The sequence below is a fragment of the Cryptomeria japonica genome, chromosome 5, assembly GCF_030272615.1.
Source record: "Cryptomeria japonica chromosome 5, Sugi_1.0, whole genome shotgun sequence".
Lineage (NCBI taxonomy): Eukaryota > Viridiplantae > Streptophyta > Pinopsida > Cupressales > Cupressaceae > Cryptomeria > Cryptomeria japonica.
This window is the reverse complement of record NC_081409.1, coordinates 542,358,687-542,375,047: the sequence shown is the minus strand read 5'-3', so window position 1 is coordinate 542,375,047 and position 16,361 is coordinate 542,358,687. Positions and strand designations below refer to the sequence as shown.

General features: G+C 36.7%; 1 protein-coding gene across 2 annotated transcripts in view; it reads right to left on the bottom strand.

Annotated features, from left to right (window-relative positions):
* Nucleotides 1–16,092, bottom strand: part of LOC131034562 (DExH-box ATP-dependent RNA helicase DExH8) — a 279,913-nt gene extending 263,821 nt beyond the window's left edge. For both annotated transcript variants that reach the window (XM_057966082.2, XM_057966083.2), the window contains exon 1: nucleotides 15,755–16,092. In XM_057966082.2, coding sequence (XP_057822065.2) covers nucleotides 15,755–15,887 — 133 coding nt within the window. In that variant the 5' untranslated portion in view covers nucleotides 15,888–16,092. The remainder of the gene's footprint in view (nucleotides 1–15,754) is intronic.
* Between the last annotated feature and the right edge of the window lie 269 nt (nucleotides 16,093–16,361).

The following is a 16,361-nucleotide window of genomic DNA, read 5'->3' as shown; positions in this document are numbered from 1 at the left end:
ATGGCAACTCTAATAGGGACAAATTAAGAATGATCATGTACTGGATGAATTTAAAACATCAATGACTTGGCTGGTGAGAAGACTCTGAAGTATTTTACCTTAGCAGTTCTTTGAGCTCTAAGGATTTTCTCATGCCATGAGGTAATGACTTTGCCCTCACAATTTCAATTTTTTTGCTGTTGTTATCAGCCCTGTTGTTGGTGAAACTCAAGATACATGTCAAGATGATGCAATAGTAGCACGAGGTACATGAAAGTTTTTCTTTTCTTCTTCTTCTTGGTGAGGCAAAATTATTTCATACAAGAGATATAAGTTTGTATGAAGATATAGTTTAGTTTCCGCTATTATAAATATTTGTAATCATGGATTTAAGGATAAATCTAGGTCTAATTTCTCATATAATTCACATTGGACCTATAGCCCAACATACAATGCTGAAGAATGTGATGCCTCATCTGAACGTTCAGGTGGTTATGAACCTAAATCCCAAAAAGCTAAGCCTATTGTGCATCCCACAAGCCCATCAGTACAAGAGCTTGTTGATTTAGTTGGCCATATTAACACGTTCGACCTAGGCACTAAACAATCCCACAATCAAGTTGCATCTACAAGTGCCCAAGTAGTTAGAATACCGGTGTTTAATGATGAACATCATGATTTGATTGCTGATTTCAATGAACTAGATGCACATATCAATGAGCCTAGCTCTTTTCCCCAATATATAGAATATCTCAAAAGGGAGGATGGTGAGTCAGTTCGAAATTTTTTAATTTCTGAAACAGATTTGCTGCTATTGTTAATGGTCTCCTGGATGAATATAGGCTTTATGAAAGTGTATGCATAGACATGTATTGTGAGGCTTTCCGTCCTGGTGCAAGTGTATGCATAGCTTTCATGTGCGCCTACACTATTCAAGCCTAAGTTCCCATAGGCAATCCACCTCCAAATGCTAATAAAGATACACTTGCAGCTCCTAGTGATAAGCTTGGTGGGTCAATTCTTAAAAGCAACAATGTGCAGAGGAGAAAGTTAAAGTACACGAGCTTTGTTATTCATTGCATGTGCTCCCTTGCTTGGTTGATCTTGAAGATGACAATGCTAAAACTAATCTTGCTTTTCTCTTCAACAAATTGTAACCTTCATAATGACATCACATTTATATATGGATATGCTGATTTGAATGTTGTGGGGTCTAAAGTTCCTAATCCAAGAGTGCATGATTTGACTGCACCAGGTCATGAAGATTTTTGCATAGATAAATTATTGGAACTGGCTTTGAGGCAGTTGTCTTCTGTTGATGAGGAGTGTATTGAAGACACACTTGTAAATTCATCACCTAAGTATTCTTGTGTTAGACTTGAATATTCTTAGCATAATTCAATTGATTGCCTTAAGATGGAAGATGAAATGATTAAGGGCTTTCTTTCCATCAATAGTGAACTTTATAGTGGATTGCAAGAAAGGACACAAAATAGACAAACGATTTGAACATTTTGGCTCTTTGTAAGAAGTGCCTCAAATTTCTAATATTTATGATGAGGACAAGAAAAGGGATTTGCGTCAGGCTTATGATTCAATTATGGAAGAGTACATTAGCATTTATTGTATAGTTAGGTTGCAAGTTTTAGATGAACTTGAACCATAGTTGAAAAACTCAGACTCGGCAATGACTTGGCAAGCCCAAAAAAATTTAAAAAACTCGGGACTCGCAAAGACTTGGGGAAAAACTCGGCAACTTTATCGAACATTTAAAAGTACATTTTTTTAAATATTCTTCAAAAACGCACATTTATCTAAAATTAATGTCATTAAATTTATTTTTTAATTATATTAGAATAAACATATATTAATAGGATACTATTTAAATCATAATAATATTAATTATTAATATATTTTTTAAAAATTAATAATTAATGAAATCTAATATGTATTTACTATTAATTATAGTTTATAACCATTTTTATTTTTAATTTTAAAAAAGTCCATTTTCAATTAATTTAATCTTTTAATATATCATACGATACTATTGTGACTGGGTATCAACATCGATCTCTACATAAAGGAAATAATGAAATATTATTGACAAAGAAACGAAGGCAATTCTTAACAAATGCAGGTATAGTCGGAAATGAAGCAGTTGCACCATCGTCGTGCCCTAGAGTTGTGCCTATTGTTGTGCCCTAGACTCGTGCCATTGTTGTGCCTTGCAATCACGCCCAAAAACCCTAACTTAAAAAATATGTTCTTTCATTTGCATTAGAGGACGAGTTTTTTTGTGTTTGAACCGCACGATTTTGCGATTTTTAGGGCCAAAAATTGATGTGAGTATTGCTTAAAATCGTCTGTGAGTGACTCACCTGGGCAAATGACCCACGAGTACTCACGATTTTGGCAAGACTCACACGAGTTTTTCAACTATGACTTGAGCATTCACATGATATAGCCCCCGCTTGAGGTTGCACCCAATAATTCCGTTTGAAGTTCATGGGAGTCTTTTTCTTCATGCTAATTTAAGTGCTAATCAAATTGTGTATCATGTTGCATGAAGTTTGAAAATGTATGTTGTCATATGGATGAGCAAAATGTATGTTGTCATATGGATGAGCATGATGATGGACCCTACCTCTTGTGGTTGTCATGTCAAGATGATTGTCATTTCCACTTTCTACATGATTCTCTTGATAATGGCAGTTTGCGCGTGCTTGCATGCAATAGGTATATTTGGTTGCAGCTGAGTGGTGGATGCACTTTCATCTTGAGGATGATTAGCTCCTTCCTACAGATTGTTTTTGACAGAGGCAAGTAGTTTGTGGGATTTTATCCTCAAGCCAAGTGCCATTGATTTTCTTTGCAAGATCTTACCTACAACCATTTTCAAATTTTGCTTGGAGCACCTTTCCAATTGCCACCATGCCTCAATGACATTGGCTATAAGTTGTTGTTTTTGTCTTGTGCATAACCCCTTTGTGTTTGCCTTTTGTTCCCCCTGTCTCCTCTCCCCTCGTCTATTTTTGGTCTGCACACCGAAGATGCAGCTAGACTCTTGTTGTGCTTGCAAGTGGCACACATCCCCAACTAAAGCCATTGTTGCTGCATGGCCTAAAAATGCAGAGTTTTTTAAGTCTTGTGTCATCCTTGTTGCCTTGGACCTACCATGCTTCCATCATTGATATTTGATCAAAGAGTTCCTTCAATGAGACCCAGCTAATCAAGTTGTGCTTAGTGTTGCACTTTGTAACCCTTCGTATCTTTGTCATAAGCCTGATTTTAGAAAGACTCTTTAAGTATGAGGGTTTTTGGGTCAATTTTCAGGCTTGGGTAAAGTTTCAAGATTTCAAAAATTTCCCTTACCTTGGCACCTATTTCCACAAAATCCCCACCCCCTTAATTTCCCTAATTTTGGAATTAGGATTTCTCTTCCTAGCATACCTTTCCTTCAAAATCCCCAAGTCTCCATTTTCCCAAGTCCCCAACACCCCTAATTTCAGAATTCTGGAATTTCCCTTCTTGACATGCCTTTCCTCAAAGTCCTCAAGTCCCCATTTCCCCAAATTCACTGATTTCTGAATTTGGGACTTTCCATTACCTTGGCACTCTTTTCCTCAAAGCCCCCAAATCCCCATTTCCACAATTCGCTGATTTTGGACTTTGGGAGTTTCCCTTACCTTGGCAGTCTTTTCCTCAAAGTCCCCAACCCCTTTGATATCCTTGATTTCAAGATTTCAAAATTTTCCTTCCTAACATGTCTTTCCTCAAAGTCCCCAAGTTCCTTGATTTTGAACCTCAAGCTTTCAATATTTCTCTTTCGGGCATCCCTTTCCACAAAATCCCCAAGTCCCCCTTTCCCTAATTTCAGACTTTGGGACTTTCCCTTACCTTGGCACCCATTTCCTCAAAGTCCCCAACCCTCTAATTTTGTTGATTTTGAGATTTCAAGATTTCAATATTTCCCTTCCTATCATGCCTTTCCTCTAAGTCCCCGTAGCCCCAAGTTCCCTGATTTTGTACGTTGGGTTATTCCCTTACATTGTCTCCCAAGTTGCCCAAGTCCCCAAAACCCCCGACTTCCCTTATTTCAAGATTTTGGATTTCCCTGTATGCCTTTCCTTAAAGTCTCCATTTCCCCCAATTCCCTAATTTGTGGACTTTGGGACTTTCCCTTACCTTGGCACCCCAATTGCTAAGTCTCCAAACCCCCATTTTTGTGATTTGGGGATTTTAAGCCTCACATGCCTTTCATCAAAGACCCTAACTCCTTTAATTTTGGACTTTCCAAATTTTTTTATTACCTATACATTTTTCAAGCAACTCTTTTTGTGGAACTCTATCTTTTTTGTATGTAGGGTTTCACCTACCTCCCTACACCACACAAGAAGCCATTAATGGTCCCAAATCTACAAGATGAGATAGGAGAAGACTTTCAAACACATCTCAGTACTTTTGGGCCCCTCAAGGATGTGATTTCAGTCCAAATGCAAATGGTTGTTGCTGCAAGGGACATGGTTCCATGTACACGGTGCCATGTGAATATGATGTAAGCAGACGTGCAACCTACACACTTCAACAACACTTGTTTTCCTGCTCAAGCAGCTTGAGGATGTTGTGTTGCTATATATATGCAAATTTCAATCTATATAAGGGTTGGTTGGCTAGTTCTAGGCATTGCCCTACTATAAAAGTGTTGTTCATTTTTTGTCACAAATATTTTATGGTATCAACAAAACACTTGGGGTTCAATTTTTCATGTCAAGTGGATGCTGCAAATCAAGGAAAGGTGAAAATTGTGATGGTTTCTTCATGACACAAGTGTCTCCATGATTTTCTCAGTTAACTTAGGGGATGGGTATGCTATATCTAATCTTGAGGCCACACTTGTTGGTTTAGTATTGTAATAGTTAATTGATTCACAAAGGGATTGAAAAATATATCAAAGTACATTTGGTACAATCTTTCTAATGCAATATATGGTTTCAACTTATTTAATCAAGGAGTATCAAGTAGGCTTTGTTTTGTATATTCCTAGCTACATAGAGGAATGTGTTTGTTTAATCATAGAGCCTAGTTTATGGTTCATGAAAGCATTCCTAGTTTCAATGTTTTGCTTCCATGTGTTTGTGTGAGAATGTAATATCCCCATTCAAGGGTTAAACAAATCACCAAGCAGATGTCTCCATCCAACGGCTTTCCATGGATGTGAGGAACCTTAATGAGATTACCGCTGTTAGGAAGGCAATCAGTTCATTAGTTAGTTAGTTAATGGTATTGATAATGAAGAATAAATCCTACTAAGGACATAATTGGTTAGTTTGTTTGCGAAAGTCACGATTGTGGGAGATACAACTCCTCACATTATGCCCATTCGATGGGTATATGAGGATGATCATGGATTCTCAAGAAGGCATGGAAGATTTTGTTATTTTGAATATTGGAACTCAGATCAGGAAGTGCTTATAAGAGCCTTCAAACAGCCAAGAGGAGATGGTATACCATCCACCATCCACAAGGCTAGGGACGCACACACATAGAGTCTAATAATCAGGAAAAGTGTCGAACAAACCATAGGGTTATAAAGCACATATTCAGAAAGAGTGATCAGAACTAAAGATCTTATTGCTTTTATATATGATCAGATCCCGAAATACTCAACACCGAATTATAAGGATACAATTCAGAAACTGCTATCATACATTTTGCTCTATCCATTCCTATATAAGACCAGATTAATTATCTCAAATACAAATATACATCATTGCTGACAAGTCACAGTTATATTGGCATTGAGGAGATCCTAATCTTGGATAACCAAAGATATATCAGATTAATATTCTTATCCAACAGTCTTTCTTGGAGCAAAGTTTCAGAATTCCTATCAGATCCTTAACTACTCGAACGCATGGTTATCAAGACAATATTCAGGGAGGACAAACCGACTAATACAAGGATCATAATCTCTATTCCTTCATACCAAAAGTCACCTACAGATAAGGAATTTAGTCAATCATAGCACATCCAACATAGCGAATAGCCCTTAGCAGACTTCTTGCATCAGATCTCTTTGTATCATATATTAATCATTCTTACATAAAGGGAATTACATTATTTTCATATTGATGCATGCATCTAAGGTTGCTCACTAATAAGTATCTTGTTAATCTCATTAGAGTTATAATTGAATTTCCTAAAGGCTCGTGATAGTCATATACGTCAATCTCCCAATTATACAGTCCCAATCGAGACCTTAATAGAATAATCATCATTGAATGCTTTGTGCAAACAGGTTGACAGCATAGTTTACCCAATAATAGGTCAAAATTACTAAGAGTGTCCACAAGGGACATTACAAAGTAGTTTGAAAATTGACTCCGTCGCCAAATATGATCAAGGCACGGGTTTACTATTATTAGTCCACCACCAAATTTAAAATATCATAACAGCTTTTTATTTTTGTTGTAGTTTAGTTTCCTGCTCTATCTGCATGCACTAATTAGTTTTATAACTTTGGTTACATTTTAAGGGAGTTACACTAGAATGAGATCTTAAGAGATTTATGCATGTAGGATTTTTGCCACCTGATAGTCCATTACTTCAAGAATGTGTATTTTTAGTGAGCGTGTGTTAGTTAAATATCCATAGGTTTATAATGGTGAGCTCACAATGTGTAAGTGTGCGCAAGAAGCTGAACGGATTCATTTGTGGTGAATGAAACTTGTTAGATCTTTAGGTACACTTGCATACTTGTTCACACCTACTATTGATGAGGTCTAGTAGGCTTGTTCTTAATTGCCTTTAGGGCAAAGTGGTCAAAGATCGGTTCTTATATTTTTGTTTTGTATTAATGTCCTATGTTAAGACCTTAACAGAATGCCCCCCTAGAAATTGCAGAACCCAAAGAAGAAAATAAGTCAAAATCCTAAGCATTGGCCCAAAATTGTCATCTCCTTGTTAATAAATCATTCACTCTGCTTAACATATCTCGTTCCCTTCATCTCACTTTGAGTAATGGTGCTAGAGGAGAAGGCCTACAATTTGAAAGCCAACACTGAATAATAAAGCCCACTTAGATTGATAACACTGCAAAGTTATACTCAAAACTGAGTTTTCTACGTGAAAAATCCAGTTCTGATGTAAATTGAGGTTTCCATTTTGCTTTAGCTTGCCAAAACTGAATAACTACAAATATCTTTTGACTTCTTGACAAATTTAACAGTAGTGAATTGCCAAAATCATCACATGAATCATAGTAGCAAAATTTGTTCTCAGCAAAAAATTGTCAAACTAAAAGGAAAAGATTTTTATTCAAAAATCACAAATAGTTGAATTAGGGTTTAGGTTACAGTTATAGTTAGGTAATAATTTTGGGTTAAAAATTTGAGGTTTTCATTTTGCTTTAGCTTGTCAAGACTCGATAACAGCAAATATCTTTTGAATTCTTGACAAATTTAACAGTATTGAATTACCAAAATCATCACATGAATCATAGTACCAAATATTGCTCTCAACGAGTCAGCAAAAAATTGTCAAACCAAAAGGCAAACTTTTTTTTTCAATAATCACAAATAGTTGAATTAGGGTTTGAATTACAATTAGAGTTCAAGGAAAATCAGAAAAAAGAAAAGAAAAAAACCGTAGAATTGAAAAAACCAAGAAACACTAAATTTTCACAATTTAATCATAATCTACATTTTTTTCATGATTTTCGTGGTCAAAACAATTGAGCGAACTCTAATAAAAAACCTACAATTTTCTTATGCAAAAAAACTATGTTACCTCGAGTTTCCAGGACAGGGATGGCAGGGGACGGTGGGATGAGTTTCTAAGACGGCAAAATTTTTTGCCAATTTTGGAGACAGCGGGGGGACAACAAAGGGGACAGCTATATAGAATATAGATAAAATTTAAATATATAGGGAAATTTTAAATGTTCATATGAAAAATAGATAAAGCATGTATATATCAAAGTTCCCAGACTCACCGCGAGTCAGGCGAGTTCGCCGAGTTGGCGAGTCGAGCCAAGTTCGGCGAGTTTTGCTGACTTAGGGTTCGGACTCGGCGGGTTTTGGGCATCAGGCGAGTTATGCCAAAACCCGCCGAGTCCGAGCTCCAGGACTCGACCGCGGCATGCCAAATTTCGATTTTAAAAAACAAAAAAAACAAAAGCTTTTTCACTTGTTTTTTTTTTAATTTCTCTTTCATATAACCCTAAAAGGTCTTCTAATTGTTAGTTGTGAGAAGAAGAGAGGAAAAGTGAGAGAGAGGAAAGAAAACAAGAGGCCATAGGTTTGCAACCAGTAGGGAAGAAGAGCATCAAGGAGACCACAAATCACATTGAGGAGGCCATAGGCTTGCATTGAGAGCATCAAGGAGTCCATAGCAAGACTTCTCAACTCATTTGAAAGAGGTAAGTGTTAAACTTTGTAGATTTTGTTGGTTTTTTTAGGTATGTTAATGGATTTTTTCATTTGTTTGTTAATTTTTTTTAGTTTAACAGTTAACTTTCCAAATCTTGAATGTTTTTATTTTTTTAGCTTAATTTCAATGAGAGAAATAGAATAATAGCAAAGTGCAAACCCAACATTGTTTTAGAAAAAATTTGTAAACATGAATTTACAATTTTTTTTTTTAAAAGTAGGGTTTGCTGATTTTTTCTATTAGTTTATAACTTTATTAAATTTTCTTATTACAGCAGTCTTCACGTTTAAAAAACATTCATTTTTCACAATGCCTAAAAAGGATGAGGCTTGGAAATATACTGAAGACTTTATTGGCAGACAAAAATATCAAACAAAATGTTTTTTTTGTAAAGAAATTAATTTTGGTGGCATCAATAGATTTAAATACCATATTGCCGGCATACCTAGCCATGATATTGAGGTATGTAAAAAACAAACTGCTAAGGCAAAACGTTTTTGTTATGTCCAATTAGAAACAAATGAGCAAGAAAAGTTAACTAAGAAGAGGCAATTGGAAGAGTTAGGTGCTATTGACTGCCATGCACCCGCATCTGAGTTTGCATCCACATCCGCAGGCTGTGTTGGAGAGGGTTCTTCCATACCTCCCTTTCGTCCTAGTGCTTCTACTTCTACTCCTCCTAGTGGCACTATTACCTTTGGCCCTAGAGTTCGGAAATCCAAGTTGAATAGTTATTTTGTGCCGCGTAGTACTCCTGGGGCACAACCCTCGCTTGAGAGCATGGGTTGGAACAAGGAGGTTCATGATGCTGCAAGAAAACAAATTTGCAAGTTTTGGTACTTTTGCAACATTCCATTTATTGCAGCCAGGTAATTCTTTTTTATTTGATTGCTTTAAGTTTAAAAGTAAATTTATAGTTTGAAGTTGAACTCTACTTTGTCTAATCATAATCTATTTGTGACAGGTCTCCTTATTGGCAAGGCATGGTAGATGCCATAACCATTTGTGGTGTGGGGTCTAAACCCCCTACTGATGCTGAGTTAAGTGGCCCCTTCTTGTTAGAAATGGTTGAGGATATGAAAGTTGAGCTGGAGGACCACCGACAGTCTTGGAGCCAAAAGGGTTGCACCATCATGACAGATGGTTGGACGGATAGGAGGAATAGAACACTCCTAAATTTTCTTGTTTCCTGCGGAGGTGATTGATCATGATTCATTCTAATTTGTACGTCCCTAATTGCATTGAATAAATTAAATTTTGATTTGTTGAAACTCTATTTTCAGGATCCACCATGTTCTTGAAGTCTATTGATGCTTCCTCACATGTGAAAAATGCCACATACTTATGTGAGGCTATTGAGGAAGTCATACAAGAGGTGGGGGAAGAAAATGTGGTGCAGGTGGTGACAGATAATGCAGCAAGTTATGTTGCTGCAGGTAAACTTTGAACTTTTCAAGTCTTGATGGAGAGGCATCTATGATTATTTAAAATTTTCTTAACACATCAAAATTTCTAATTAATTTAAAATTGTTGTAGGTAAACTTTTGATGGAGAGGCACCCCAAAATTTTTTGGTCTCCATGTGCGGCCCATTGCCTTGACCTCATGTTGGAGGATATTGGTAAGCTTGAATGGGTGAAATCAATAGTTGAAAGGGCCAAAAATATCAGCAAGTTTATCTACAATCATGCATTGGTCCTTAGCATTATGAGGCAATACACGGAGCAAAAGGAGTTGGCTCGTCCTGGTATCACAAGGTTTGCCTCAAACTTCCTCACACTGAAATCCTTGATGAAATCAAAGGCGACTTTGAGGCATATGTTTGTTGGTGAGGAGTGGACTTCCTCATCCTATGCTACGACCACTGCAGGGATAGATATGGTAAATTTTATTTTTGATGAGCCAGGTTTTTGAACCCCCTGTGGAGAAATCGTGTAGGTAAATTTATTACAATTTAACATTTAGTATCTACTATCTAGTATCTACTATTTAGTAATTTAATTTTAATTTATTAACAATTTAACTTTGCAATTTTTCTTTTTTTTTTATTTAATTTGTGACTTAATTGTTTTTGTTTAACATTATGTGTAGGTCACTGAGCCCCTCGTAGTTCTCATACGAGTTGTTGATGGGGAGAAGCCCTCTATGGGCTATATATATGAGGGTATGGATAGGACCAAGGAGGCCATTAGGTCCATATATGCAGGAGATGAGGATAAGTATGGCCCCATTTGGGAGATATTGATAGGAGATGGCAGAACCAGCTTCACAGGCCCATCCATGCAGCAACCTATTACCTCAATCCGGCATTTCGATTCCGTGATGACTTCAAGGCGGATGAGGAGGTTCTTAGTAGCCTATATACAGTGGTTCAGAAGTTGTGTACTGATGGCACAGCCTCAAGTACAACACTCCAGCTGGATAAATATAATAATCGAGAAGGGGCAATCTTCGCAAGCAGCATGTGCATAGAGGCTCGGACACAATTGCAGCCAGGTAGAAATATATGTAAACTTAAGATTCTTAAGTTTATGGCTTACGCATTTTAATTTTTTATTTTATAATCTAGCCTTAAAGTTGGAAATGAGTTTGATTTTTTTTCTTTTCGTTATTTAAGATAGATGGTGGCAAATGTTTGGGCCTTCAACCCCAAACCTTCAAAAAATTGCCATCCGTATTTTGAGTCAGCCATGCAGCGCTTCTGGATGTGAGCGCAATTGGTCCATGTTCGAGCACATCCACTCGAAGAGGCGTAATAGATTGTTTGTGGAGAGGTTGAATGATATTGTTTTTGTTCATTATAACCTCCGTCTTAGGACCAGACAGATTTTGGACATTGACTCCTCTCCGATCACTTTAGCGGAGATCGATCCAAAGTCTGAGTGGATCACTGAGTCTACCGATCCCGTCTTCACTGAGGAGGACCATGAGTGGATTGACCAGGTAGACAGAGAGGTTGAGGTTGTGGCTATGGAAAAGGAGGAGGATAGAGCACGATGCGGCACAAGCACCTCATAGGTGGAGACTATGGCTACTCAGTCATCCAGGACCTACCTTAGACACATTAATAGGAGGCAGACAGACTACTCTGAGGTTGAGGATGAGCTAGAGCCTGAGCCATAGACTTGTTTTTGTTTACAGTTACATATATGTTTGGGAACATTCGATGTCATGGATTTTATATACATTTGACAACATTTATAACTCTATATATCTATGTTTTTTATTTCCTTCAGCTACAATTTACATTTCTACGCATGTGATGGATGTATGTTTATGTATGTGATCAAATTAGCTTCTATTTGATGATGGTATGGTGTCTTTAAGCTTTATTCAATAATGGGTGCATGAAACAAGTTTTAAATCGTTAAAAATCTCTAAATTTCAAGGGTTTTTATTTTGTTGAGTCATTGCTGAGTCATAGCCGAGTCACAAGTCGAGTCGGCCTTGCCGAGTCCGAGCCGAGTCCGAGTCTGGGAACTTTGGTAGATATACATTATATTCATATGAAAACATGGATAAAGCTGGTATATGTACATTATAGAGCCTTAACATGCCACATTTGTCTTCAGAATTCATTGTGAATACTCAATATGCATTCATAATTCAGAATTCATTGTCAATACTCAATATGCATTCAATATTCAGAATTCATTGTCAATACTCAATATGAATTCATAATTGAAAATTCATTGTCAATATGCCAGCACTTGTTTGCATGCAGTTCGTTGTTTCTTTCTGGTTGGAGGATATTTTGATAGTCTTCCATTACTATTATGACCTACAACCACTTCTTTATGCACTACAAAGTTTTGGGTGTTTGTGAAATTCATTACCAAGCTGTTATTCATATTTCTGATTGCTTTTGGCTATGATTCAGACCTGTTTAACTTTCATATCAGTAAAAAGTCCAATAATGCAGACCTGCAACCACTTTTTTACGCACTACCGAGTTCTAAGTGTTTGTGAAACTTATTACCAGGCTGCTGCTCATTATTTCTAAGTGCTTTTGGAAATGATTCAGGCATATTTACCCCTCATATTAGTGAAAATCCAGTTTTACAGACCTCTAATAACCCGGGACGGTTAGGGGACGTCCTCAACCATATTAGGGACGGGGAGACATCCCCTTTGAAAATCACTGCCGTACCCAAGTTTCTGGGACATTTCCCACAAATTTTGCAATTTTGGGGATGGCGGAAGGACGTCTCCAAGTCCCCAAAATGTCCCCGGTACGGGGACGTGGCCCCAGGTAATGTAGCGAAAAAATCATTTTTAGGCTGATTTTCAAGCTTTTGCAAGAAATCGCATTTTTTTTTCCTTTTTTGCTCACATGGTTATTACATCTTTATTCTTATACTCTCGGTCCAGAAGCACTAGCTTCAAGTTAGTCATGACTAACCTAACTAGTTGTTGCTCTCATTTAAGTATAGCTTTCAAGGAAAACAGATAAAGGGTTTGGAATAGCTGCTAACCCAAATCAACAAGAGAAGGAACAGCATTCTAAAGGATATCACCTATATTGTGAATCCTTGAGCGGTTGTAGCAGCCGATGCAATCAGTATCCCTTAGACCATTTTCATTTCAATCCAATAACTCTTAAGCCCTGAGTTGGTTTTCTAGTCCAAATAAGTAAGAATTTTGTATGTATCAGGCTTTGGTGGGTATCAATGTCATATTGCATTAGATATTACACAAATTAATACATAAAATAGCCTGGTTAGTCCATTGTTTAGTTCATCACAAACAAATCCTTTACTCTGAAAGTACTGTTCCAATTTCATGGATGATTAAACAACATGAATGGTTGAATTCAGATGTTTCTACAACCTCTTTAATGGCCATCAACTGCTTCAATCACGCACAACCCTGCACATGAACAAAACATGATACAGACATTGCATATTTGCATAAACCTTCTTAGTTATGCCACTGAGATGTTGAACTTTGCTTGAAGTCAACTAGATGCTTCTTCCTACTCATTCAGTGGAATTAAGAAACCTTTCCCCTTTAATCTTTGATGAATTATTTATATTCTTTGTGATAGATTGATTTATGAGATTGAAAGAATCAAACATCAAATAATGGGACATTCAAACATAACCATATATGAAAAAGAACACAAAATTTACCCTCAAGAAATCCAGTTGAGGAGAAGAACTAAGTAAAGGGGAAACTAACTTCCTCTAATCCACTATGAACATGCAGTTACAGGTCGGTTGCCTTCATTAGGCCTTCAGTCAACAACATCCTAACCCTGGTATGTGACCTCTACAATTCAGCGGAGAATTGTACATCACATACACTTGAACAACTAGCACTGTGCAGACTCAACCAGCTGCTCCAAACTGCCAAAATTGCTTATCTTCGGTTGTAATAGCTATGAAAATGACTAAAGGCATCTTCTATGCCTTCTTGGAAAACAATATGATGCCCCTTTGGACAAGTTCTAGTGCCAAACAATGAGGATATGACGACAAAGTGCTCCCTGCTGTTTCCTCTTCTTGCATGTTACAACAGGATGAAACTGCCAGTTCATGCAAACTGGTGATTATATAACCAAACAAGTGTTTACAAAGCCACCCCTTCAGTACTCAATTTGTTCACCATCTTCCGGAAACAAAAAAAATTGCATACTAACTCAAAGCAAGGTGCTGTTTTGCAAATGGATTACTTTTGAGAGGAATCTAAATATGTACAAGCATTCAACTTTGGATGCCACCAAAGTACCTTTTTTCCCCTGCAAGACAACTGCATTTAGGAGGCCAAAATTGTGTCCAAGCACTGCAAAACAGTTACTAAACTTGACAACTGAGTTTGATGATGATCCAGATCCGTTTTTGGGTCACAAAGCATTCGAATGGATTTCTAATGCACTTAGAATGTTAAAAAAAAGTGAGATAATTTACATAAAGAGATGCATACCTAGCATCCATGCCACAGGTGATTCCGTGTTTCTAATCTATTAAATAAATTAGAAAACCCCTATCATTTTATTCATTTAAATTCAAAGCAAAACCAAGTTGAATGTTATTTATCAATAACCTAACTAGATGCATTTTCTATCCTTAGAGTCAATTGACCCTTCAAGCCAGTCAACTTAAATACTTAGAATCAGTTTCCTAGCCCACAAACACAAAAGCAGTACTTTGACATGAATTAGACTCAAGTATATACCAACATCGTATTGAAATAGATTACCACACAAACAGTGCACCTAAACTAAACCGGTGTCACTCTAACAATGGAAATGAAGACAAGGAACCTTAATGGAATGAATATCCCATTTGTGAACCAAAGGCAAATCATGTTAAAGAAGTGATAAAAACAAGTAACAAATAAGCCTCACTATTCTTCATGTGCGGACCATGCAGGTCAAACCTTTCATTTAATGTTAAAGGCCTACTTGATTTAAAAGGAAAGGGGGGTCTACTAACCCAATACTAGAGATTCCATTGTTTCTAGGCCATCAAGAAAATGACGTATCCCGTGTCCTTTTATTCATTTGAAACCAAATCAATTGATGAAAAAAATTTGATAATTTGATATCTAACAAAGGAATGCACCATGCTAGTTTCAAGCCACCGTGATTTATTCCCGTGATCATACTCTACTAAGTTTCGACCATGGGAGGTCTCTACTTAAATAAACCTGAGCTAGGATTTAAAAAATAGGACCCAAAATTGTTAAATAAAGCAATTGCAAAGTGCACTCCTGATGAATTTAGTTCAGACTGCAATATCCCAATTAAAAGTCAAAAAATGGTGAGTAAGGATTGAAATTTTGAAGAATTTATGCTAAACTACAATTTTTCCCAAGTAGATCCTAAAGGTGGCATAAAAGGAGTTGAAGTACTGATGAGTTTACACTACAGAGCATAATCTGAGGAACAACCCAAATGTGCAGGTACACTAAGGAAGAATTTAACCTAGACTACATTCAAAAAGAAGAACAGGAAAGTAGTTACAATTAAACGGATTCATGTATTCTACCAGATGATCCACAGGACACTATTAGGATTGTGAATCATTACAAATTACAATGCGGGTCTCTGTTAATCCATCTTCGTCTTCCAGGCACGGTTGAAAAATCCAATATCTTGATATCAAGGCGGCAAATGAACACCTGGTAAACTGACCTATTAATTAAACCGCAATTTTCCCCAGTTTTTCTCAATGATAAGTGAGATATAAATTCGAGAGTTAAGGGTTACTGGGTCTATCTGGTTCTACCAAGAATTGAGCATTGAGACCTAGACAAGATGATATCATCATGTGCTTCTTCAACTACATTCAAACAGTACTCAATTGAAGTCTTACTATATGCATCGGGAGAATCAATGTTACCTGAACCAGTGTCAGCTACAATGAGGGTAACCCTGTTCATCTTAACTTTGTCGACAATGTGATCTTTTCGCATCCTGACAGGTAAAGATTCAAAATCCATAGAGGAGGTGGCGGCGCTGCTGCTAGTCGCCATGGTCTATTCGTTTTCCAGTTGCTTGCTGCAAAGCAAGGAGGGAAAGTATGTATCCTATTAAAGGTGGCGCGCTTTATTCATTTTTTGAGTCTTCCCTTTGGTCTTTCCTTTTTCTGTTATCTTTTGACCCTCCGAGGCTAAGAGAGAAAAGCCTCATTTTTTTCTTCGCAAGGCTCTACATAAAAATAACACTACTATACTACTATAGTACTACAATATATGCAGAGATAGAGAGAAATGAGGGCGTGGGTGAGAGTCTCGTTTATATTTTAACCTAAATTAATTAGGTAGTGTTTGAGTTAATTTTCATTAATAGTTTTATTAAAAAAAAAATTATATTTTTGGAGTATTTTATTAATAACAAGACAATTTATAAATATGAATTATGTAATTAGCATTTATTTTAGTTAAGTTATAATACTTTTAGTCATTTTTCACTTTTTGGATGAGGATAATTTTGGTGAGTTCTTTAAA